Source organism: Pelobates fuscus, chromosome 3, assembly GCF_036172605.1.
Source record: "Pelobates fuscus isolate aPelFus1 chromosome 3, aPelFus1.pri, whole genome shotgun sequence".
Classification (NCBI taxonomy): Eukaryota; Metazoa; Chordata; class Amphibia; order Anura; family Pelobatidae; genus Pelobates; species Pelobates fuscus.
The window spans coordinates 233,106,804-233,133,849 of NC_086319.1; the positions used below are offsets into that span (position 1 = coordinate 233,106,804).

At 39.1% G+C, this 27,046-nt stretch overlaps 1 protein-coding gene across 1 annotated transcript in view; it reads right to left on the minus strand.

Moving 5' to 3' along the window:
* Window positions 1-27,046, minus strand: part of ELAPOR2 (endosome-lysosome associated apoptosis and autophagy regulator family member 2) — an 80,148-nt gene that overhangs the window by 45,962 nt on the left and 7,140 nt on the right. Inside the window, exon 2 of the mRNA XM_063448194.1 lies at window positions 1,947-2,067. Coding sequence (XP_063304264.1) covers window positions 1,947-2,067 — 121 coding nt within the window. The remainder of the gene's footprint in view (window positions 1-1,946; window positions 2,068-27,046) is intronic.

The window sequence follows — 27,046 nt, forward strand, 5'->3', positions numbered from 1 at the left end:
TGTTCTGATCTATATCTATAAGTCGGAGATGATCAATATAGTCCACTAGATATTGTACACAAGATATCCACCACTTATGTTATATTTTTTCATTGCTTCTTAGCTGGACACACACTTATAAGAAAGACACTATTAGGACCTATTTTTCTGCATATAACCCTTTTATAAATAACAAATTACTGGGGTTGACTACCTCTAAAGGGTAGATACGGATATCCTAGTGATTTGGGAAAGGCAGATGCCCAGTTGGAAACATTCAAGAATACCTTGATAGGTCCTGACACAAATGAAGCTATTCATTACTATATAGACAATTATCTTAGCATTTCATATATGTGAGCCATATCTGTGTACCAACATGTAACAGACAGACATGTAACTGTAACAAAAATGATAACGGCATTGGGATAGTCAAGATCTTTAACCCTTCAATGACCACTGATATCCTAAAGGAGGTAAACAGATTTGTACAGTCACTGTGAAACAGAGTGCAACCTATATTCTATTTTTTCAATTTTCCCAACATATGTCGGCATGAATAAATATCTATGTTATGATAAGGTCATCAATGTAAGTAGGTGCCAGTGATGTCATTAATCTAGACATCCTGCTCGAATGTCACGAGACAGCGTCTAGCTTGAGATAATTGATTTAATAAGTTAAGCTTGCATGTGGAGCAGACAGAATTGAATCCCTTCTGGTACTCAGTGCTTGTGAATTACTAGGACCTCCTACAGACAGAAATAATACTATCTGCTGCAGATTGCCTTGACAACAGTGAAGAGATATCTAGAATGGAGGAATCTTTAAAACTAACCCAGAAAGTAATGTATATGAAAAAGCATGTGTTTGTTTTTTTTTTATTTCCTTTTTTTAAGCAATTCATCAATGATGATTAACTTTCGTTTTCATAAGGAAGACAACTCTCAATAAATAAAAGCTTGACTGATCAGGTTTGTAGGGTGTCAATTTATGTTTTATTGGGGCAAGTCACATTGTTAATGATTTACTGAACACACAGAGATTTATGCATCTAGATTAAGTGACGGGAAATCTGTGGTATTATATTAGCACTTGCCTCCACTAAGCACCCTGTAATCCTTTAACCCCTTAAGGACCAAACTTCTGGAATAAAAGGGAATCATGACATGTCACACATGTCATGTGTCCTTAAGGGGTTAAATAAAAAATGGATATTGACAGAGCTCTCTCAATTTAAACCTTTGTCGATTTATTGTTATGATTATTGGCATATATATAGCGCCAACTTATTCCACAGTGCTTTTAGTTAACATTCCTCAAAGGAGCAATACTGTGGCCAATGAGGCCACACTCAGTATGCCAAACGTTCAAATTCTGGGGAGAACATTACAAGTTCTCAGAACCTTAGGACCACCTCCCATTCTTTTTTTTATTACATTAATTCAATATTTATTTTATGAAAACTTTCATACAAAAGCCATGCTCCATAAAGCTAGAATTCGCTTCCAGCTATATTGCAAAATTATACTTTTATCATCAGAACATTTAGGTATGCAATTCACAGTGAGTTCCCTAGTACTATTGCTAGTACTTAGAAAAGTTTAGCCCAAAAATACTAATCCATTGGCGTTACGCAAATTAATAACCAGCCATATGTAAACATAAAAAAACAAAAGGCGAAATTTGGCGACTCTACAATGGAAAAACCCTATTTGACCATTGATCGAATAAAAGATTATTGTGATTTCATAGAGCCTTTAAATGTTTTTTTAAAGGTCTGCAATATATTTAAATAGTTTGTGTTTAACTGATATCATTAGTGTAATTGCAATTTGCTGTTGTCGGCAATAAAAGTTTTTTCTATACATACTTATATCCATAATTTGACCTTATAAACAGGATATGTTTACACACCAGAACTATTAGCTAATATTGTGTAAAATAAAAACAAATCGAGCACTTACTACACTCTTTTCCTTTTTCTGGATCGGGCAGTCCACTACATGTTTGCACTTCATTGGGTACAGCGACTCTCCACCGAGATCCGGTGCTGTCACATTCAGTATATTCATAGTGATATTGTTCCTGCAAAACACAAACAAAAAACCATAAAGGTTAACATCAGCGTACAAATCGAAGAAAATTGTGAGGAGGGGTAGTAGCCTGCAATAAAAATCAAAGTCTCACTTAGGGAGCATACATTAAACAATGCAGCATTCAACAGGCACAATTAGATATTATCACTGGTAAATCTATTAGTATAAAAAACAATGCTATTGTTTTTCTTATCTTTCTTAAACAGTGAAACATATCACCTTAAAAGGTCCGCCATATTTCTAAGGTGGGGTTAACCACCCCCCCTTCCAGTTTCTACATCCATGAGGTGTAGTAACGACAAATCTTCTTGTGTCTGATTCATTATAACACATGCACATGAGATGAAAAGAATATTAAAGATGGAGCAGGTCCCATAAGGTAAACAGGGCGCTTTTGCCAATTTTAGGAGGCAAAATATGTTTTTCCTTATATATGTTTTTACCAGTATTTGATAAGACTTCCCAGTTTACCATAAAACTCCACCTACCTAGATTATATACTTAATATGGTTTGTCTATTTTGGACTTCTTTTCAGCTACATTTGTATAATAATTGCCTTAACTTTTATATTTTAGGGTAAGACTATCTATGAGCACAAGACCTCTAAACTCACCATAAAAAATAGCAAGCAAGAAAGATAACTTTTCAGATAAGAATACAAAACAATGCATTGTAAGAAATACTCAAACATCCGTTGCTGGATCTGAAGATGGACCACTACATTAATAGGAATTTGTTAGTTGCGTTAGAGTCCCCTTTAAATTGTCATTTAATAGGTCACACATATGTCACACATTTGTATTTTCAATTGTGAGGCTCTGAGGAATTTGTTTGTATAATCTAAGCGATGCAACACTATGGCATTGTCAGCTGCCTCAAAAACTGCTTTGTTGACATGACAACATGCTCATGTATAAAAGGATGATGTGTCAACTTCAGTTTCCTGAGAATGAGAAACTCCAGTAAACTACGTTTGGTCATCTACAGATTATAAACTTCTTAAACCATTCACCAAACCAACTTTTATATGTCATAGCTTTGGACCTAAACAATTATGTATTTTATATGATCATAATTTGTACATTATTTGCAAATAATGAAATGCAGCATTTGGCATCTTAAAGGGACACTACAGACTCATACAGCTCTTTAGCATGTTGAAGTAGTTTATGAGTAAAGTATGTGTCCTCTTTTTTTTTTTTTTTTACAAAAAAGTGCGGATTTTAATAGAAATTAGCTGTCATTTAGTTATTCGGTCCTGTTACTACCTTTTTTTTTCTTAGCTTAGTGGAGCTAAACTCAAGAGGCAGCAATTACCTGGCAGCTGACTTGAAAATACTTCTCATTGAGCTGGAATGGGAAATCTGTGATTGGACAGCTAGAGAAAGTCTGGGTTGGGTAAGAAGGGGAGGGCTTGAGAAGGCTGTAGACAATAGATCCGCTATTGAACTTTTGCAAACAGTTTTTCTATATATCCGTAATGAAAAAATGCATTATTAAATCCATGAATGTTTTCATTGGGGCATATTTACTAATAGGTGATTTTTATTTTATTTTATTTTTTATTTTTTTGCTTTTGTATTTGGGCAGTAGAGTGTCCATTTAAGCTTGCCTCTTATGTCCCGCCTACATGATTCTATAATATTCTTTTCCCTCCTTCTAAGCCATGTTTCTCCAATAACACAGTCATACATGTTATCAGGACGATAACCAAAGATTTCTGGCAGATGTAGGTGAGTTTTCATCAGTAGAAAGATCATAACTGAATCACAAGTCCAAGAAACAGAACAGAGCCTGTGTCCAGGAGAGCTTGGAAATTTGTTAGCCAACGTCTATCCTCTATCGCTACAGTCAGATTTAGGCAGACAGCTTTATAGGTGAGAGACACACCGGCAAGTTATCTGTCTGTAGGCAAATTGACGGTCTCATTTCTAATCCCTGTTAATGTCCAATATGTACACGTGTAGTGCTTGGTTAAACATGTCCCACAGTTCAGGCTCCGTACACTATAATGAGAGGCTCCTAACTAGCAAAGCTATGTTCTGGTGAGGCAGAGCTCAAGGTTGATGATCTGAAGCCAGATGATATCTTGCAAAGTACAACATCCATAGATTTTTGTTATTTTTTTTATTTTTTATGTTGGCATAGTAGTAAATGAACTTCACTTTTTGTGTTTACAGGACAGATACGCATTGCATTAATATTCTCTTAGTGCTATGTATCTCTGCTTGATAATGCAGTGAACACATCAGATTGATTAACACTTCATGCTTTATAGACAAAGAATCCGGAGATAAACTGCAGACACACTGAAAATGCACACGCAAGTTATGAATAAATCGATAACGCAACATGAAAGAATATCCGTGACTAATGCAGCAAGTAACCAGACCCCTAGCCATTCATTGATTGCACCTCTTCTCACTGTGGGCGTCCTACTGTGACTGGATTTGAAATATATAGTCTGCAGACAGCGTTTATAATTATTGACTTTCTTACTACAGTTATCAGAAATATAGTTGCAATTGTTATATTGATGGGATTAATTAGAGCAGGGATAGGCAACCTTCAGAACTCAAGATGTTATTGACTTCGATCCATAATGCTGGCAAAGCATCAGGAGACATGTAGTCCACAATATCTGCAATGCCAAAGAATGCCTACCCCTGATCTAGAGCAATAAGTTGCTGATATTGTACAATATAGTCTATGCACTGTATAATGATGCAGAACCAATGAGTTTGTCTGCCAACAAGATCCTAGATTGAAGTCAACATTTCTTTGTCATTCATCATCAGCAATGCAAAATATGGAGCATTTAGCACTATGCATGGGCGTAGGAACCGGGGGGGATGGGGGAGACGCATCCCCCCCAGCAAATCATGCGGGGGGGACAGGTTATGGGGAAATCCCCCCAGCTCCGCCGGCCCCCCTCATGCTGCAGCCGCCCGAGCGCTCTGTAGAGAGCCTCAGGTGGCTGCAGGTTTGCCCGGGCTGGTGCATCCATGAGGGCGCAACGCCCGGGCGCAGCATGAGGAGAGGGGCTGACAGGAGGGAAGCGCTCAGCGCTCCCTCCTGTCACTCCCTCACTGTAGCGTGGCCGAGCCCTGTATGGTCCACGGGTACAGGGAGCATCTGTCTCCTGTACCCGACCGGACTAACAGGAAGTGCACACTGAGTGTGCACTTCCTTTTAGTCCGGCCGGGTACAGGAAACAAATCTCCCTGTACCCGCGGACCATACAGGGCTTGGCCACGCTACAACATAGGTAGGGGAGGGGGGAGGAAGAGAATGACGAGGGGGGAGGAAGAGAATGACATGGGAGGGATGGGGAGAAAAAAGAGAGTGACAAAGGAGGGAGGGGGAGAAAAAAGAGAGTGACAAGGGAAGGAGGGGGAGAAAAAAGAGAGTGACAAGAGAGGGAGGGGGAGAAAAAAGAGAGTGGCAAGGGAGGGAGGGGGAGAAAAAAGAGAGTGACAAGGGAGGGAGGGTGGGAGGGAGGGAGGGAGGGAGGGGGAGAAAGAGTGACAAGGGAGGGAGGAAGGGAGGGGGAGAAAGAGTAACAAGGGAGGGAGGGGGAGAAAGAGTGACAAGGGAGGGAGGGGGAGAAAGAGTGACAAGGGAGGGAGGGAGGGGGAGAAAGAGAGTGACAAGGGAGGAAGGGAGGGAGGGAGGGGGAGAAAGAGAGTGACAAGGGAGGGAGGGAGGGGGAGAAAGAGAGTGACAAGGGAGGGAGGGGGAGAAAGAGAGTGACAAGGGAGGGAGGGGGAGAAAGAGAGTGACAAGGGAGGGAGAAAGAGAGCAACAAGGGAGGGAGGGGGAGAAAGAGAGTGACAAGGGGGGGGCGGAGGGGGAGAAAGAGAGTGACAATGGAGGGAGGGGGAGTAAGAAAGTGACAAGGGAGGGAGGAAGGGGGAGAAAGAGTGACAAGGGAGGGAGGGAGGGGGAGAAAGAGTAAAAATGGAGGGGGAGAAAGAGTGACAAGGGAGGGGGAGAAAGAGAAAGAGTGACAAGGGAGGGAGAGGGGGGAGAAAGAGTGACAAGGGAGGGAGGGGGAGAAAGAAAGTGAAAGTGACACACACACACAATCACACAATCATGCCACCCTTACACACACAGAAACACACAATGCATTCCTTACACACACTCAATGCACCCCGTGCACACACACACACACAATCACACAATCATGCAACCCTTACACACACAGAAACACACAATGCATTCCTTACACACACTCAATGCACCCCTTACAGACGCACACACTACATTCCGTACATACACAGAAACACACCTTGCAGCCCTTACACATACAAACACAGATTCACACAATGCATTCCTTGCACACATATCAGGACATCCCCTCCACACTCCACCCCCTGTGAACAAACTCATTGGTGGAACATGAAGGTGGACCCTGGGACCCAGACCTTGAGCTGTGTAAAGGGCCCCCAAAACATAGATTTTTGTGACCACAGTTACAAACAGCCTCCAGAGAGCCTGTTCTACACCAGACCAGTGGAGCCAGACTGCAGCTAGAGCCCATCATCATCCTCATCTGGTTGTAAGTAGGCAATCTAGCATATTATTCGTGGCACTAATCTCTAATTTACCTCACATTAAAGAAACACTATAGTCCCCAGAACCACTGCAGCTTAATGTAGTGGTTCTGGTGTCTATAGCCTGTCCCTGCAGGCCTTTTAATGTAAACACGGCGGCACTCCAGCACTGGCGTTAGTTAACATGGCAGAAAAATAATTGGAAAGGGTTAGGGGGGCTAATAATAAGGATAGGGGGAGAGGGGTAGGTAGAAAAATAATTGGAAGGGTTTAGGGGGGCTACTAATATGGATGGGAGGAGGGGGAGGTAGAAAAATTATTGGAAGGGGTCTGGGGAGTACTAATATGAATGGAAGAGGTAGGGTGGGTTCTAATATGCATGGAAGGGGTTAGGGGGTACTAATATGCATGGAAGGAGGTTAGGGGGGTACTAATATGCATGGAAGGGGTAGGGGGTTAATATGCGTGGAAGGGGTAGGTGGGGTTGTTTTGTGCATGGAAGGGGTAGGAGTGGTTCTAATATTCATGGGAAGGGTAGGGGTGGTTCTAATCAGGAGGATCCCGGCGCTGTATCTGGGTAAGTAAAACCCCTTCCCTGTAGTGACTCTTTAATGTTATTATTTAATCATTTATATAGCGACTGCAAATTCCGTAGCGCTGTACAATGGGATAAACAACTCCTAGTTTACGGAATAAGAATATACCTGGCGAGTAAAAATGCTATCCCCCCCAGATTTTTTGGGGTTCCTACGCCCATGGCACTATGTACAATTATTGTGAATCAACCCACAATAGCTATAAAAGGGCTAAGAGGGTAAGAGTTTTGTTGAAATAAAATAAGGGTTGTTTTTCACTTTGTTAGATACCAACAGCTAGAAAATATTTAATTTATCAGTGGTTTAATATAAACAGTTGGGGCCCAGAAGCAACATGTTTACAGTGGGTAAATCCATGATTTTTAAATATACCCTCCACACACCATAACCACTACAGTGCACTGTAAATAAAAGAAGGGTTGTTTTTCACTTTGTTAGATACCAACAGCTAGAAAATATTAAATTGATCAGTGGTTTAAAGGGTACATTTAAAAATGATGGATTTACCCACTGTAAACATGTTGCTTCTGGGCCCCAACTGTTTATATTAAACCACTGATAAATTAATACAGTGCACTGTAGTGGTTATGGTGCGTGGAGTGTTCCTTTAAGGTCAAGCTTATACAGATCACGACCTGTTAAGTGTATCAATAATGGCTACTTAGTGCGCATGGTACCCTACAGTAGTCAATGACACTGCTACATCTGTGCCCTATGTGCAAAAGTGGTTAACCCACGCACACATTATTTCTGCTATTGACTGGTCAAGTTAATTGTAGTCATTTATTGTTTTAGCAATAATCTATTAAATTATTTTTGTTTTGTTTTTAACAGTTTTGCTTTTTTTTTATGAAATACTGCCTTAATTTAACGGCACTTAAAATAATGTTTGAACAAGTGCTATGTAAAGCTATAGAATGAATTGAATACGTACTCTTCTACTCCTTCAATTACAAACACCAAATAAAGCAGGAAACTTGTTTTGCCCTCAGGAAACAGATACGAGGAAAAACATGACTTTAAATCGGAATAAAAATTCTAAAGAAAGGGACTCTTCCTGAATGTGAGATCAATTTTCACTTGAACGGTTAAGTATGAGGAAACGATTAACAAGACAAATGCACAAAAACAGATAATACAAGTTTAGTAACTATAAGAATGAGTTATTACCAATAAACACTATTTCATATCAGACATGGTTTAGATACAACAGGTTTTGCTAAATATTGAATCCTGGATGTGTCAGATAGGGGATTTGCCAAACACCACTGATAAAAGTTACAGTTTCTAAACACAATATAACTTTAGGTGTGTGGGATATGAATAATCAGGCTGTGACTTAATGTCTTCATTTAACCTCTATAAAAAAAAAAAACAAGGGTTTAGGTAATGACATGATCTATAGTGCCGCTACTATAACAAAATCTCCACATTGCTGGGGGAGATTTAACAAAGTATCATGCTCTAAAAATGTGGGAATTGAGAGGAACCACCGATAGAGTGTGTCTGCTGGAGTTTCCATGGTGACTGGCTCATTTTTGGTACTTTGCATTATTTTTAGTACACAACACTTTTGTAAATAGTCCCCAATGTTTCTGTTTCTCCAATACAGCGTGTGCCCTGGATATGCCAAGACTGAGCTGGGTTATGTCAATAGGAAAATGTTTAATACACTTTTTAAAGTAAATTGAGCATCATACTGAAAATAAAAGTTTATAGAAGCTATAGGTTTGTGTCGATATTTTATTTAATAAAGCAATTCCCAATCAGTGACAGTTCCCATTCAAACTATACATTTTATTACTCTAATTTCTTGAATTTATTTCCCAATAGTGTTTGACAGAATGCCTAAGGCAGTAACGATTACAACTTTATTAAGATTATTCAATTGGTTGGTATTGATGTTACTTTGTTATTTTCAGTATGGTTAAAAAGCTAGCAATGGGGAATTACAGACATTATAACTGCTACTATTATCATTATTATAAGCATTTATATTGCGCCAACATAGTCTGCAGTACTTTACAATTATTTATTGGGGATATATGACATACAAAGTAATGCTGACAGAAACGGGAGATGAAGAGGGCAATGCACAAAATGTTTGAAATCCAAGAGATATATACAAGACTCAAAGTGGTTTAACCCCAATTGCTCTCGATGGGGCCCCCTAGTCCCAAGGCCTCTTGCTCCAAGTGCAAAATGAATATATTTCAGTAGAGGGCCAACAAAATCACATCTCAGTGTGATTCATGGAGATGGAATTTCTTACACATAAAGGTAAAAAAGTATGATGATTTTGTTATAATATAATTATTGATGAGCAAAGCAATTAATTTAATCATTTCAATGGAAAGATTGTCTTGGGATGGAGCGATCGCTACCCAATTAAATTGTGTTCTTTATCAAACTCCTATGGATGAAAGACTGCTGTAAATATTTAACTCGACGATTGAACAGACTTCGCAGTTGGTATTAAAAAAAAATAGAGATAGCAAATGAGGTTTGTAACTTTACTCTACTGTTTTAGTCAAGATTGAAAAGAAAACAAGGCAGCATTTCACAAAATATATATTTCAGTTTATAAAAATAAATTGGAGATTGGAAAGATTACTGGGAGGTTTGAAGGTTATCACTCATTCAAATAAAAAAAATGCTGTAATATCAACTATGTCTAGTAATTTCTTTAGTGAAGTTTACTATAATATGCAGAAATTGAACCATTGAAGCATTTTTTGACTGACATTTTTAAGGTGGACACACTGTTTTTTTGCCTTCACACTTTCATACAGAAAGCAACACGTCAGATATATACAGGGAGGAACAAATTATATATCTTCTGGTTTAGCACGACTACATGAAAGCTAAACAATTGACCAGTAGTAGTGCTTACCCGCTACATGGAGGACTCAAACTAGAAGCTGGGCACAGGGCCAGATTAAGAGCCGGGTGGGCCTGGTGCTGACAATTATGATGGGCCTAATTACAGAATCTTATCGACCAAAAACTCTAAAACAGTCATAACTCCCAATCGTCATGTATCTGGCGGAAGTGTTGCTGAAGGGAAACTCATAGGATGCAGCTATGAGAAAACACACACTCTCTAATTTATGCTTTCATATTTCACGTAAATCCATACACCTTAACAGCAGTGTCCAGTGATGCAGGCAGTCAATGGAAGGGTTAAAAGGGTGGGCCACTGACACAAATCATGTAATCAGAACTGCCAAAAGAGGCTAACATGTCTTAAAAAGGGGGCATGTCTGCCTAAAGAATTGGAAGGCTAGCCTGGCATGAATGCATATTATGCAGACAGCACCCTGAGCTTGGCATAAATGCGTCTAATGATGAGTTCGCTCCACGCTTTCTAAGGACTGTCCCCTAGCACTCGCTGGTCCATTCCTCTACTTACCTCCTTACTAGCAGGTAGAAGCTCCTGGTATATAGTCTTAGACAGAGAAAAGGTGGATGTAGTGAGTGTAGAAGAAAGGGAACATGCCGCAGTGTTAGAGAGACTGAAGCAGCAAGATCATTTGCATTGTGCTTTACTAATTTCATTGTCAGCCAGTCCACACAAGTTTTGTTCCCATACATCCCTCTAAAGATTCCATACTGAAGCAAGAGTATGTGACGGATAGTTACCTTTCTTGGGAAAAATACCAGCCTTACTAATTTGCATAATTAATTATGTATGCGTGTAAATCACAAGGAGTGACCTAAGAGAAAATTCTGTAAAATCACCAAAAAAACTACTTACATTTATTCTGCTGAATAAAATATGGATTGTTCCCCGTGTCTTCCTGTCTCCCCGTGTCTTAGTGTCCCCTAGTCTCCTAGTTTTCCAGGGTTCTCATGTCTCCCAGTATCCCCTAGTGTCTGTGTCCCCTATGTATCACAGTCTTTCAGTGCCCCATGTGTCTCAGTGGCCCATGTGTCCATATTGCCCAGTGTCACTTGGACACCAGGGGACACTTAACCCCTTAAGGACCAAACTTCTGGAATAAAATGGAATCATGACGTGTCACACATGTCATGTGTCCTTAAGGGGTTAAAAGACATGGGAACACTGTGAGACATTGGGAAACTAGGGGACACTGGGAGCCATGCAGACACTGAGACACTAGGGACACTGGCTGGGAGATATGGAGACACTGAGAGACTTGGGGACATTGGTAGACATGGGGACACAGATGCTAGGGACTCAGTGTCCCCATGTCTCCCAGTGTCCCGAGGTCTCTCAGTGTCCCCAAGTGTCTCAGTGTTCACAGGTCACCCAGTGTCCCCTAGTGTCTCCCTGCAGCCTTTCCCCCCATTCCTCACTTCCCTGAGCTGTAGTCTGTCTCTGCAGGCTGGAAGCTGCTGTCTGGACTCTCTGTGCTGTGTAGATGCTCACCCGTGGATCAGTGAGTAGTAGAGAGATGCAGGGAGAAGCTGTAACTTCCTGTCCCCGCCTCTCTCCACACACACACAGCGACCCCTACTGGCCGGCACAGATGTTGCAGAGTAATCTCTGTTTATATATAGAAATGTGCCGGCATTTGTATTGCCGGTTTTACTGCAATACTGACACTGGCCAGGGAGCCTCAAATACCATAAAATACCAGCCAGATGGTAACCCTAAGAGTAATGTAAAAAAAAAAAAAAAAAATATGTTTTTTCTTCAAATCAATGGGCCTATTCCATGGGCCTGGGCCTGGAGCTCCAGCGCCATCAGCCCCTATGATAATCCGGCCCTGGCTGGGCATCTGAATCTCTCGTATACCCTGATGAGGATTAGACAATACTCAGATAAGGGGCTTGCTAGCAGAGACATTTTGGGCATTTCTGCTTGTTGCTGGGGCTCTGAATGCTTACGTTATTTATTGTATTGTCTGTTACACAATATGTATAGTGCACATTCATAAATTGCATAAAGGTTTTGTTGCAAAGAGTGCCCTAGTGTCCTCCTAGGGCAGGCATAGGCAACCTTTGGCAGTTCAGATGTTTTGGACTACACCTCCCATGATGCTCAGCAAGCATTATGGCTGCAATAGCAGTATGGGGATGTAGTTCACAACATCTGGAGTGCCCACGGTTTCCTATCCCTGTCCTAGTATGGGTATTGGGAATAGTTTGACAGCCTACCTGGGATGTGACAGGCACCAGCCAAGGCCTCCTTCAAAGAGTTTCCATTAGCACCACTGAGTTAAGCCATGCCATACAAGGCCAGCTCATTGGCTGAGAGCATCAGCCAATTCTCAGCCAAGATGCTAAGCCCTACACTGCTCATCTAACTCAGGAGGTGAGGGGAGGTGACAGCACTTGTCAGACACCAGTTAATTTGTCAAACTGGTCACAAATAGTCTGACTATTTACTTTGGTACCATTACAACTGAAGCAGGCTGTAGTGGTTCTTGCCGGGTTTAGCTCAGTAGAAGCTCCTTCCAGTATTAGGAGAGATGGCAGTTGGTGCCCAGAATTACACAGGTAAGATGTCAAAGTGGTATTAAACAGGTTGACTATTTACTCTGGGTGGGTCCCAGGGCATTCTTGGCACCATAACATTTACAGTGGGCTGTAGTGGTTATGGTTCTTGGAGTGTTTCATTGCTATACTCTTAGGAGTCACTGCTGAAGTGTCATTAGACCACTTTAACAGATTACTAATGTGCAATATAATCTTATCTTGTTACTAAAATGTACAAGTATTAGAAGACCAACTATTTTCCTATTTGATAATGCTCCTCTGTGTCACCATCCTTAACAGCCACAGTGATCAAACAATTATGAAATCTCTCTGCAGTTCCATTTGTGATAAGTATTATTTACTAGTGCTGATCACAAGCGGAACTGTAGGCAGATTTGGGAACAGGGCAGTCCTGGCAAAAACTGGACAATTGACAACTATGGCTACCTAATCATAAGAAAATCTCAACAGTACATTACTACAGTACCTAAAGAGGACAGAAACAGAAGAATAATTATATATGTAATTAATTTGCACTTGTCTAACGTCTGTATCAAAAGCTAACAAAAAACATTCAGTAGAACAGGAGTGGCTGCAGCAGGCCAAAGGTTGTGCATAGTTTAGCCACCCTCTCGCTCTCTTTCATAAATCATGTTTTCATAGGTTACAGGAAAAAGATTCAGAAATGAAAGAGCCCAGTGAGTGTTCCAACCTTTGATGATGCATAAACTGTAAGCTCTTTAAGTTGGGCCCTTTCACCTACATTTGTTACTGATAACAACCTACTTATTTTATTTTGTTTACCCATTTAAAGCACTTCAAAATACATAAGAAACATACACATAAAAACTCAATATATACAAATAATCCAATATCTTAATATGGAAAAATACAAAAAAAAGAAACCATTTTTAACCCCTTAAGGACCAAACTTCTGGAATAAAAGGGAATCATGACATGTCCCACATGTCATGTGTCCTTAAGGGGTTAAAATGCCTAAAATACTAGATTATCAGGCTATATTTTATAGTGGAGAGAATATTATTTTGGGGATATGGATTGATGAAGATGTGGGATTTACTTTTTATCTATTTTTAAGCCTTGTGCTTTAAATGCATTTTAAAACCTTGCCAAATGAAAACATTATTTTTGAAATGTTATTATATAAATTTCTCGTTGCTTGTAGATTTGTATATATTTATTTAATTTTTAACGCCAAAAGCAGACAAATTCAATCAATGGTATCATAAAGTCCATAAACTACGGCAGACACAATATTGATCACATTTAGGTACAAGACAGAAAAGAAAAAGGATGAAATATTAGCCTCTATCTGGAAATTCAAACCAGGAAATCCATAGTCTAGTGAGGCTCAAAATGATACATGGAAATAGCATTACTCACACATACTGGGAAGACAAAACAAAAGATGCTATCTGATTTATAGGATGATTATTGAGCAGCATATAAAAAAAATATTTTAGTATATTAATACAAACAATACCAATTGTTTTATAAAAGTCTTTCATTATGGAACAAAGCAAACAGCAAACAATACAAGCCGCCATCCCTCCCATGTGACAGTAAAAATAAAATGATTATTTGACAAAGTAGAGCATATGCTAGTTTACCAGGTATGCGTTTTATAATGTGTCTAGAGTAAAAATATGAACACTTTAGTCATCCAGATACAATAGGATATCCTCTTTATTTTCCAGCATATTCGGAGTTTAGGTCATTACTCAACAAATAGCAGCCTTATAAAACTATTACATAAGTAACAGGGTGATGCAAGTGAGAATTCAAAGTAAATTTAAGATTAAAATAGCCAAACTCGAAAAATTATCTCAGCTATGCTTCCACTTTGGGTATTTTGGTTGGCATGGGAAAACACAAATAACTAAATATATATAAAGGAATATATTTTTAGTTAAAGTGATTCTATAAAGCCGTTTTCCTGGCACTGTAGAATCCTGCAGTGCCCCCCTCCCTCGCATACCCCCTCTCAGCGCTGGGTCAGGCTCCGCCCACTCTCATGCTTGTTTTAGGATTTCCACATAGGAAAGCATTATTCATTGATTTCCTATGGGTAAAAATCTGATGCTGGAGGTCCTCATGAAGAACGCGAGGGCATCCAGCGTTAGATTACGGACCAAAGGTCTGTTTCAATTCCGAAAGTCCCTCTAGTCTGGTAGATAACCACTAGAGAAGGAGTTAACCCTCAGAGGTAATTATTGCAGTTTCTCAGAGACTGCAATAATTACCACTGTAGGGTTAAGGAACATGGGACATTGCACCCAGACCACTTCAATTAGCTGAAGTGGTCTGGGTGCCCACAGTGTCCCTTTAAGGCTTTTTATTATTTAATGTAATGTATGAATGTGAACATTCTAGTATAAGCTAGCAGGATTCCTAAATGAGTTGCGGCTTTTATCATATGAACTTCAGCTTCCTGTGCATAATACATTATCCTAATTGCATTAAAAAATAATTGAGTCAATTTAAACGAGTACCGGAATTTTGTTTGTGACATAGTATTATCTATTGCACTATTGGGAATATTTAGTAGTTAAAATGGCTAGTACAAAAAACCCATACGTACTTCCGTTTGCCCTATTTATTATTGTACCGATTTTAGGTCTATGGCTAGCGATAGGTCATAACATTTCATAATATAACTTTAAATGCACCTTTAACTGAGCAGTGTAACTGTTTTATAAACAAAACAAATGTAACATCTTATCTTAATTGATACATATTGATTTTCTTATATGGCATTATCTAAAATGTTGCACTTGGGCTTCACATAACTTATAAGATTGAAATAGTATTGAATGTTTAGTTCCTAAATCAATTGAACTTTACCTACACTGTAAAAGTATGCAATTTCTATTGGCTGGAGGAAAAGGGTTGCTAATAAGGTATAGTAGAGCTTTCTATACACAAAACAATCCAATACCATCCTGTACTGGCTTGGGGATCTTCTAACCCTAACAGTTTTGAAACCAGGGGACTTTGGGACCCCAGAGTCCATCATTATATATCTCACTAGATACCAAAGAGGAGAGAAAAGAGACCATGCCAGTTCTCTACCTGGTCATGATTACCCTCCACTAGTGGGCAATTCTACAAATACCGCCATTTTATAGAGATCTATGAGGATGATCTATCAATTTTGTGAAACTGCATGCGCTAAATTTCAGTGTTGCTACCAAGAGCTGCACTTTGCATCTCTGTGCAACACTGAAAGACGCATGTGTGGTATCACCTGTACAGCCAAGTTTTAGGGCTCAGGTAGGCATCCTTCAGCACTCCAGATGTAGTGTACTACATTACCCATAATGCTCTTACAGCCATAATGCCCGACAAAGCATCAGGGGAGATGTAGTCTACAGCATGTGGAGTGTCAAAGGTTGCCTATCCCTGGTTTAGGGGATACCTAAATTTATAAATGTGTGTTTTTACACCTGTTAAGTGATTTGTTAGTATGTTCACCAGCAGATTTTTTTTTTATTCTTTATTTTGTTTGTGCAAAGGATTAACAATAACAATATTGCATTTGACGCCACAACAGCGTTTTTTTGGTTTTCAACAAGGAAATCTGTATAGCTTAGTTTAGACCTGCACATTTTTTAGTAAATTATTCAAGCGTAGCATGAGCAGATATTTTTTTATATTAAGTTGGGTGTGTTTAAGGGCCATTAGCTAGAGATAATCTTTGAAAGAGATGATCTTCATCTTCTCTTGATGTAGAATTATTAAAAAATCTTTATTGTACTTGTATTGAATTACTGCACTAACTCCATTTTAACCTGATACTGTGACAAATCCTCCATTTTGTCCTCATAACCTGACTTCTCCATATGAAAACTACATTACATGACAGAATTTCTCAGCACATCTAACACAATAGACGAAGACTGTATTCTCCATAAAGATATGACTAACCCAGGAACTGCTGAATTTCCCCTAACTCGCAACATAGTATAATTTAAAGGCCATGAGAACACAGTAGTAATGAAATGTTCTATTCATAAGAGACCTTGCACCTAACCACGAGATCTGACATCACCGACCGAGTAAAATGACGCTCAAGACCCCCTTGTCCCCACCCGTGTCTAAAATAATACCACCTCTTGGTGGGTGGACACGGAGCTAACCACTTAGTTTTTGATCCAATTAATTATATTGATAGGTGGACACTAATCCAGACACTTAACAATTAATCCAATTAATTATGTTTATTCACTGATATCTTGATAATCAATGATGACGAAAATGTCTCTTAAAAGGGCCTGCGCGCCCTCTGTTTCTTCACTTGCCAATAAATTTCCTCGAAGTTATTTTAACCTGAACTCCGTGTGTCAGACTGAATTACTTCAGCGTATATACGCAATTCAATTCTTTTTAATTTGGACAGGAACAGATAGACATTTTAAACATTTTGGTTTACTGAAAAAGTACCATAACACTCTCATAAGGTTTTCTGGAGTTAAAATATCAGGTAAGATTGATATTGATAAGGAGATGGAAAGAGCACCACAATCATTTTCCTTTTTTTTTTCCGCCATCCATAATTAATTACCCATAGAGTTTTTTATCATATTCTATTCTATAACAAGTAAAATCTATTAACGCAGCTTCATAACTAGCTACAATGTTTCCAATTCCAAATAGATTGATTCACTACAAAATTGTGAAAATATATTATTGATCACTATTTAGGCTCCATGAACTTGTGTTCTGCAATATTAAAAATACAATAATATAATGTACGTATATTCCACAATAAATCAATGTTTAGATCTGAAACTGTTAAACTCTTCAATATTTTAGCAGACATTTCAACATTCTTTAAAAGGATATGTACATCAAGGAATAATTGTGGCCGATGGAAGTTATTATCTGATCCTCCCAAAAGCTAGCTTGCAATGAGCAGGTGTGACTGCCAAACTGTATCCTATAATGTGAATTTTCTGAATCACAATATGCCAGTAGGAACTGGATATGTCATCACAGTATGTTTTTTGCTCGGGTAGTTAAGCCAAACTTAAATATTAACATTAATATATGTATGCATATCCACATGAGCTTATGGCCACTTCTACACACAAACTAATGACACTAATGACACATGCACACTCGTACACACTCACATTCACACTTACTGCTGATTTACATTTGAGCTGACCGTAGTTTACTGTGCACAAGATGCCTCAATGGTCACATGACCACATCGAATGCAGCCAATGTGTGTCTGCAATGCTGCTACCCTGGGAGCTGCATGCAGTGCTGGAAAGTCATGTCTGACAGTTTACTAGCCTGACCACCATCAGAACCTACTGTAGTCACTTCAATCAGTGGTTCTGGTTTGTGCCAGATACCTCTGCCCATTTCATTCGGTATTCAATCTGCAAAACAAAAGTATAATGACTATTCCCCAGAAACTGGGAGCTAATTATGGTCCAGCCTCAAATCCTCCACATCACACACACTCCGAAGGATGGGGTTTAACTACTTCTGCATACAGAGTTAGTGGTGTGTACCAGGAGCCTCAAAACGATAGGTTTATAAATGGGAGAGAGTGCTTTGGTGCCTTGGGTTCACCATACATTCATAACATTGCAAAAGTGCTAAAGGAATAGATAATAGTGAAAGTGCACTATCTGTCACTCAAGGGGACTCCTTGCACTATAAGCAGGCCTTAGACTGCCCCTCTAATAGAAAGGTGAGAGATTGCTTCAAGGTCGTCTAAACTGGCTGAGATTTTAAAAAATGCAAAGAAATATTCTATTGCTCCCTGCCGTGGGCCTAGTTGGTCTAGTGATAAATATGTAAGTCATTGCAAATGCTCAACTGATTTATGTAGTTTATCCTGCAAAAAGCAGGCAAACTGAAATATACAAATGTGCCTCAAACTGAGCCATTTTTTCACCGAATTATCTGTGTTTGATAAATATCTGATTGTTATACTGTGCGATGCAGTTGGGTACTTTCTCTGTTAATTTGGTAGCAGATGGTAATTTGCTCCGAACGAGAAGAGCACATTTTGTGTGATTCCCTGAGTTAACCACTGAGTAGCATTTACTAAACATCCCATTTACAATTCTATGAGTTAAGTGAATAACTCTGTCTGCAAACATTCATAGGTGCAAAGCTATTGACTGCATATTCCTGCAAAGGTCACATAACACAAAAGCAAAGATCAGAGTCTACGGAGGGGTATTGAGGCCAGTAAGCAGTTAGTGCTACAGATGTGCCCTGGATTTATGTACTTAGCACTATACTTCCATAGTCACATAATCAGAGTGAGTAAAATATAAGAAACCAAAATTATATTCATTTTCCACAGAATACACTTCCTGATTGTCCTAGAAACAGGTTTCGTGAAGGCAGCAGGCCATATGTTGTGTGATTATTGCAGACAGTCTATCCCTGTGTGCTACATATTCCAGCCATCCTTGGCTCCACACGCACACACACACACACACACACGCGCACACACACACACACAAGCACAAGCACATGCACTAACTGCCTCCATACATAGCAGCCTTGGTCAGCAATATTGATATGTTGGATCCAGTTTTTGTATTGGTCCAAAAATAGCAATGATACAATGTTGGATAACTCAAAGGATAAACAGACAGACTGTTCCCTGAGCAAGACATCTATCAGACAAAGAATCAAATACCATGCTAATTAGTGGCTGTATTTTATACTACATTTAAACAGATCGAACACTGTTATGAATGTACATGTAACAAAGGAATAAGAATAGTCTCATTGCAAGCTAATGGTTAATAAGCATTATATACTAAATAAAATAGGTCATCTCAGCCAATTCAAAATATCTCCATGGATACGTTCATTCTGTCTGAAATACAGACACTGTTTGGTTCACTGTAGGGGAAAGCTGATTAATACAATATAGCGCAATTGGAAATTTTAAAGCACTTCAGCGTTATGAATAAATACATTTATTGATAAGGCTGGAGTGTTGAAAAATGTATATAAATTCAGCTCTCCCACTCTGCTTTGCCCTAAAAAAAAGTTATTACAACGACACAACTGTCTCCTCGCTACATCTCTGGGGACCATCACTAGCAATGATCTCATATCCAATCCAGTGCTTCCCACAGAGAAATATTGAGGGGTAGGATGCACGCGCAGCAATCTCCACGCTGCACTGGCAACACTTCTTATAAAAAAATAAATAAAACACTGAAACCAAAGCTTCACAATGAGAATTCTCAAGTCTGCTTTGAATGAGTACTTAAAGGACCTTATAGGCACTCAGACCACTTCAGCATGAAGTGGTCTGGGTGCCAGGTCCATCAAGTGTTAACCCTGCAGCTGTAAACAGAGAAACTGCTATGTTTACAATAGGGTAAATCCAGCCTCTAGTGGCTGTCTCATTGACAGCCGCTAGCGGCACTTCCGTGCTTCTTACTGTGATTTTCACAGTGAGAAGACGCCAGCGTCCATAGAAAAGCATTGTGAATGCTTTCCTATGAGACTGGCTGAATGCGCGCGCGGCTCTTGCCCCGCATGCGCATTCAGCCGTTGACGTCAGAAGTCTGAGGAGAGTCCCAGCGCCAAGGGAGCCCGGCACTGAAGAAAAGGTAAGGGACTAACCCCTTCATCGCCACGGGAGTGGGACCCTGAGGGTGGGGTCACCCTCAGGGCACTATAGTGCCAGGAAAACGAGTTTGTTTTCCTGGCACTATAGTGGTCCTTTAAAGCATGAGAAGGAAGAAACCAGTCACAGTTTTCTGATTGGCAGTTAGGATGGCACAACCTAGGAGTTTTATAAAAGTGCTGATTTCTCTTGAAATCTGCACTTTATATAAAGAGAGAGGAGATGCTCTGTTAACCCATAAAGCACTCCAGCAACTCAAATACTTTAGGGATTTGGAGTGCTCCTAAATACAATATATGTTAAAAGCAACTCTGAGTCAGCATACTCTGAATTCTCAAGTCCTTGATTCACAAACAGATATCCATGTAATAATGCATTTACCAGTTCATTGATCATAAAAATAATGTATTTAATAAGAACAGTTTCCCAACACAAAAGTAATGAAGATAAATATAATTGAACGTCAGTAGATGTAGAGCTCAAGAAAATGAAACAATACGGAGCAGTTCTTACCTTTCATGTCTATCTAGAATCCCCACCTTAGCCACCTTGCTATGAGTTCCACGTGCTATCAGGAGATACCGGAATAGTGCTTCCCATCACTATGTAGAATTCTCATGCTGTCAGAGACATTGAAGACCATCTCATTGGAATTACTGTCATTAAATCACTGATTTTCCATAACAGGTGTGTGGAAATCAAAGCCGTGTGGGAAAATTTGATTAAGGAAACTCTAGGCATACTTAACATTCAAGAGAAAGAGATGTGTAAACCGATACACATGCCTTTGGATCTTGTTTTCACCTTTTTTTCCTGTTTATAAAACATTTTGCCAGCATGGCTATTCCAAAATGGATTAATTTATTTACTTCTCAGTTTACGTAATATCAGTCAAGATAACACAGTGGCTTGTAGCATACAGAACATTAGAGTTTAGTGCTTAACTCTTCAGAAAATTACAATTTAAGAAAAACAGATTGATTTTTCCCAACCAGACAGAATAGTTTTGGCATTGCCGCAATGTTACCACATCCCTGGTCCCACCCAAATGGGGAAGACCCACCTGGAAACGAGTGGGTCTACCCAATTAATAAGAAAGTCAGCCTGGCATGAATACACACCAGGGTGCCTGCCAATTTAAATTAGATCTCTCTTTACAGGAAGTGTAGTCTCTCCTGTGTAAGTCGCAGTCAGGAGTGATGTGCCTACGGCTGCATAAATAAAGTGAATGACAGAGAATTGAGCAGTGAGACTACAGAGGCATGATCTATACACCAAAACCACTGCATTAAATGAAAACTGTTTTGGTGTTTAGAGTGTCACTTTAATTGTATATGAGTTTTTACAGCAACTAGTAAATAAACTTAAAATTGGTCAATAATGAAAAAAATATATATATATGTGTTGTTGATTTTTTTTAATATAAAATATGAGTATCCTATAATAAAACAATGGGGAAAAAAAAGATACAAAATTTGAGTTTCTAGAGCAGGCCTGTCCAACCTGCGGCCCCCCAGATGTTGCTGAACTACAACTCCCATGATTCTTTCAATGACACAGATAGCCATGAAATCATGGGAGTTGTAGTTCAGCAACATCTGGGGGGCCGCAAGTTGGACAGCCCTGTTCTAGAGTTTATGGTTCTAAAAGGTATTGCATATAAAAAAAGTGAAAAAATGAAAAACACCTTGGGTGTAGACTAATGAACCAGTTTGACCGAGGGCATTGAAATATTTACATTTTAATATCATACAAGCAACTTTACAACAAATTACACTGATAACATCTAAATAAAATTCCCTGTGTTGTATTTGAAAACACAAACATTTTTTTTACATGAAAATGTTCTTATCTGAGGCATGGTTCTGTCCTTGAGACAGATAATGCTAAGCACTGACTTATCGAGCCCATAGAACTATTTTTAAAACATTAATCCTTTCTGTATAATGCAAATCTAGTGTAAATAGTTTCACTGGCATCTTTGCCACTTCTAAACATAGAGATCGTCAATTTTAAAAATGTTAAGGCTTCGTTCAGGTAAAACACACTGACAGATGTTCCTTTAATGGGGAAATATTATACAGATATTGTTTTGCAATATCCTTTTTATTCACTTGCAGGTTACTCATTCTAAAATATAAGAATTTGTCCTCAAAACAGCTATGTTTTCAAAGATAATGGAGGACTTTGCTACAATATGTGGTATTACGATTAAGGCTGTGAGCTTACTGGCTTATTTTATATATTAATTTTTTTTTATAAGTCATTAAGCTATAGATCAGCATAGGATTAAAAAATCCAGGACTAGAAAAAGTGTTGTAGTTTATATAGGTTTAATTTGCAGGGACATAAGAAGAAAATATAACCACAATATCCTACTGTAGTGGTTATGGTGCCAGGCAGGCCATAGCACCCTCACAGATTAATGTATCAAATCATTTTAGTCCTGCTGGGCACCCGCAGCCATAGCCCTGTATCTGGAATCTCCTAGCAGGGATCAACTGCAATCAGCAGGGCCATGCTCATTGGCTGAGAGGATAAATTGAGTGCTCTCAACCAATGAGCGTGGTCCTGTATCAGGCCTGCTTAACTCAGTGAAGCCGTCCGGCTTTTTCTGCAGGAGAAGATTGGATGTGGAGTAGGCGAACGGAAGCTCAAGATAAATACTAAAATGGTTTGACTTACTCTGAGAGGGTGCCTGGCCCCATAACCCCTACAGCAGAAGCTAGAGGTCATTTTACTTGCGTTGTTCCTTTACGTTAAAGCATATTTATTTGCAAATTGACTAGTAAAACACAACAAAATTGATAACAAAACTAAGGTAATTGAATGTATCTATTGAAGTTTAACCTTAAAGCGGCACTGTCACCATCTTGGGACTTTACAGAATTTGCAACAAGCCCGATGGTGACATCGCTGGGAGTCCAGTGGGGCATGGACACATGAGTTCTGCTTACCTGAACCTGTCCCTCGTAGGCACCGCCTTCTTACTCTAGCGGTTCCTCTCCAGCTCCTGGCACTTCATTGCCAGGAGCCAACATCACTGCTGTACTCTAACATGAGCGAGAGTACAGCAGTAAGGTCTATGGAGGATCCCGCGAGACCCTCCATAGACAGAGCCTATTCCCTGAAGCTATCACTTGTGACAGCTCTTGACACTGTAGCTCTGTCCAGTATCCAAGAATGCCAGGTATAGGGAAAATACGTTAGTAGTCCCTAATTTGTTTTTAGTTAAACATAAATAAAAAAGAAAAAAAAAGAAAGACAGAGTAGGAAAGAGGAAGAGAAGTGTAAGTGACTCTTTAAAGTGAACCTGACACTCCGGGTTAACCTAACACTATAACAGCTCCCAAAGCAGTAAATATATAATTTATCATAAAGATACATTCTATAATTAGTTTCCTTGGGGAGCTGTTATAGCATTTCTTACTTTCTTGAACTCTCCCCAGCACTGCCATTCTCAGAGGCCCTTTGGTGTTACAACGCTCTAATACGCACCCTCCTCTGATACCCCCTGTCTGCTGACATTGGCTGTGCTTGGGGATTCGTCCTGGGAGCTGACATTGTTATTCTGGTCTCATTGCCAGAATATTGGTGTCAATGCTTCACATACGCCCCTAGCAAGCATGAGGAACACCTGCTGGGAGAGAAACATAGGCATAACAAACAACAGAATTACCTTGCTAAAGATTATCTTGCTCCTTCTGTCACTCAGCCCTCTGCATTAAACCATGTGTGCCACAAATGATCAAATACCAAAGATTTGGTTTGTAGATGGGAATAGGCAAAAAGATTAAGCGGCATCAAATAAAAATCTATACATTCGAGAGTATTTCTGCTAATACAATGTATATATAAAATGTAATGTTTTTTTATTTATGACAAAGCTTTATGTACCTTAAAGGACCACTATAGTGCCAGGAAAACATACTCGTTTTCCTGGCACTATAGTGCCCTGAGGGTGCTCCCACCCTCAGGGCCCCACTCCCGTGGCGCTGAAGGGGGAGGAAGGGGTTAATCCCTTCTCTGAAACTGCTATGTTTACAGCAGAAAGGTTTAAACCTAGCTGGACCTGGCACCCAGACCACTTCATTAAGCTGAAGAGGTCTGGGTGCCTATAGTGGTCCTTTAATAGGTACACTTGGATCACGTTCAGCGCAATTTGGTTTAAGTACTGACTCCAAATTTGAACAGTTATCCCTGTTATCAACTGCAATGTTGTAAACTGAATATCTATTTAAATATTCTGAGCTCGATGCAACACTTATCAGCCTTACAGACATAAACTCACAGGAGTTAAACTACTCACCAAACCACATTACTGAGGATATGTGCCTCTGTAGTCATGCAACCCTGTGCAAATACATTTTTGTACTCTTACAAAAATATTTCAGGAGCATTAATCTTGAATATTACAGCTTTCATTTATATACCAGAATGTATTAAACCACGTATGTACCACCTTTAGACATGTGCTCTGTTTACTAATGATAATATAAGAAAGAAAGAAAGAAAATACAGATTAAATATGTATTTTTAGTGGGTGTTTCATAAAACTGAACAAACATGGGTGTAACAGCCTACTGCAGGCTTATAGTGGTGAACAATATAAAGACAAATACTGATAAGGGGGAGCTAAGCATATGCACAAGCAGCTGTGGCTTTAAATATACAACTTGACATGAGACACCTAACTGAACTGAGAGATGTATTGCTAACATATTAACCCTGGTTTGGCAAGTTAGACCTGAATATACCTCCTAGAGCAAGTATGCCAAAAAGGTTGATCCCCAGATGTTGTAGAACTACAGCTTCCATGATGCTTTGTCATTCTAAACCATTCTAAAGGCTATACAAAGCACCATGGAAGTTGTAGTTTGACAACATCTGTGGTTCTACCTTTTGGGCAGCCCTGTCCTAGAGGACCAATTACTTCTGTAAAAATACTGCTCTGTAGCTGTAAATGTTATTATGTAGGGTAGGACAAATCTTATAATATTAACGAGGGTGGCACAATGAATTATTTTTCAGCAAAGGTTCACCAGAAGAGGGCAAGATGGAAGATTAGAAAAAGTTTGAGGGAAGTATAAAAATAAGACATTGTCATATTTGATAAAACAAACAAAAACAAAAGTACTCAGAGTAGTTTTCTTAAAATGTACAAAAAATATATATTTTTTAATAAATATCTCAAAATGATTTTGTGTAATGATAATCTGAAGCATGTCTGTTGGTGCATCTCAAGCTCCCTCATACGTGTCTGAGACCAATATGAGCTTGAAGCAGCTACCCTGAGAGGTGACAAAACACGTCACTCCATATTCAAAGTCCACACATGGAAAATGTGGTAGTCTAAGGCTTGGATGTTTTATGTGGACATGAGAGCCGCAAATAGACCCAGCATTGGATGGACGAATATTTGGAGGTTACACATTGCAGTGAGAGCCTCAACATTGCAGTACGATTTAAACATGTGAAAACTGAGACATGAAATTAGTGAAAGCTGGTGGTAAGAGATTCACTGGATGTTGGTGGATTTTTACATTTGGCTAATATTTGCTTCAGATTGGAAGGCGGAAGCTGGAAGATACAGACGTTTTCATACCTTGCTTATTATGAGCTGAAGATGTGAATGCGGCCGTACTCTGATTTGATCAATTCAGCACTATATTTAAGAATCATGCTAAATATATCATTATTTCCATGTTAATAATGATATATTCAACAATATTTTCAGGACATTAGGCTAAGCTCTGTTAGAAAAATACTAAATCACAAGAGACTGCCAAAAGGAATTTAGGGATAAACAAAACCAACACAATGTATCACTTTTATTCCATAATACACATACACAACATACAAGCTTTGTTTGCCAGATCAATGACATACTTGGAGACCCATAAAATACTTAGAAAATAAAGTTTTAAGAGCAGATCTTGCCATGTTTAAAGAGTTCCAGGTTCGAGAAACAAACTTGGTTGGTGATAGAGAAACACAGATGTATGATGAGTGATTTATCAGTAATTAGTTACCGGCTTATCAGTTTCCTTGTCTCAGACACACTAATATTTCAACACTACTTAAGCCTCATTCAGATCTGTAACACTGGAAGCTTCTGTAACCTTAGAATGTTCCCATAATCTATAATGCCTCGTTAGTTCTTCTGTGTGGTATTTCAAGTTAATTGGCCTAACCATTTTAGCTGTACAGCTCTGCTCACCTCTACTGCATTCGAAGCATCAGAACATTAGACACACAACATAATGTGTAAAATAACCACCTTTATAAAGATTGCAGTCTTATCAAAATATCTAACTATATCTCGTCAATCATTGAGGGACAGATTATTGCAAAACAATTTACCTGGTTATTTGCTAAACTGGGGAATCATGGAAAATTGACAAGTGAAGCACAAATATTAGACCAAAATAGTCAAATTGGAAAAACTGTAAAGATTCGTTTATTAAAAACTTTTGTGAATAAGACCCTTTTTTCAGCAAAGGATGGTTGCCATACAACTCATTGAGCATTGTGGCCATTTATCACAGATAGAAAAGGAAACAAAATGTACAATATGACAGTGCTGCATATCACAGCAAGATTTGCTGTACTACACTTCCCATCATTCCGAGCCAGTCTTCGGCACTGATACATGAGAATTAAGAGTTTGTAATTAAAGAAACAACAGCGTCAGAGTTATACTGCTATGTATAAGCTATATATAT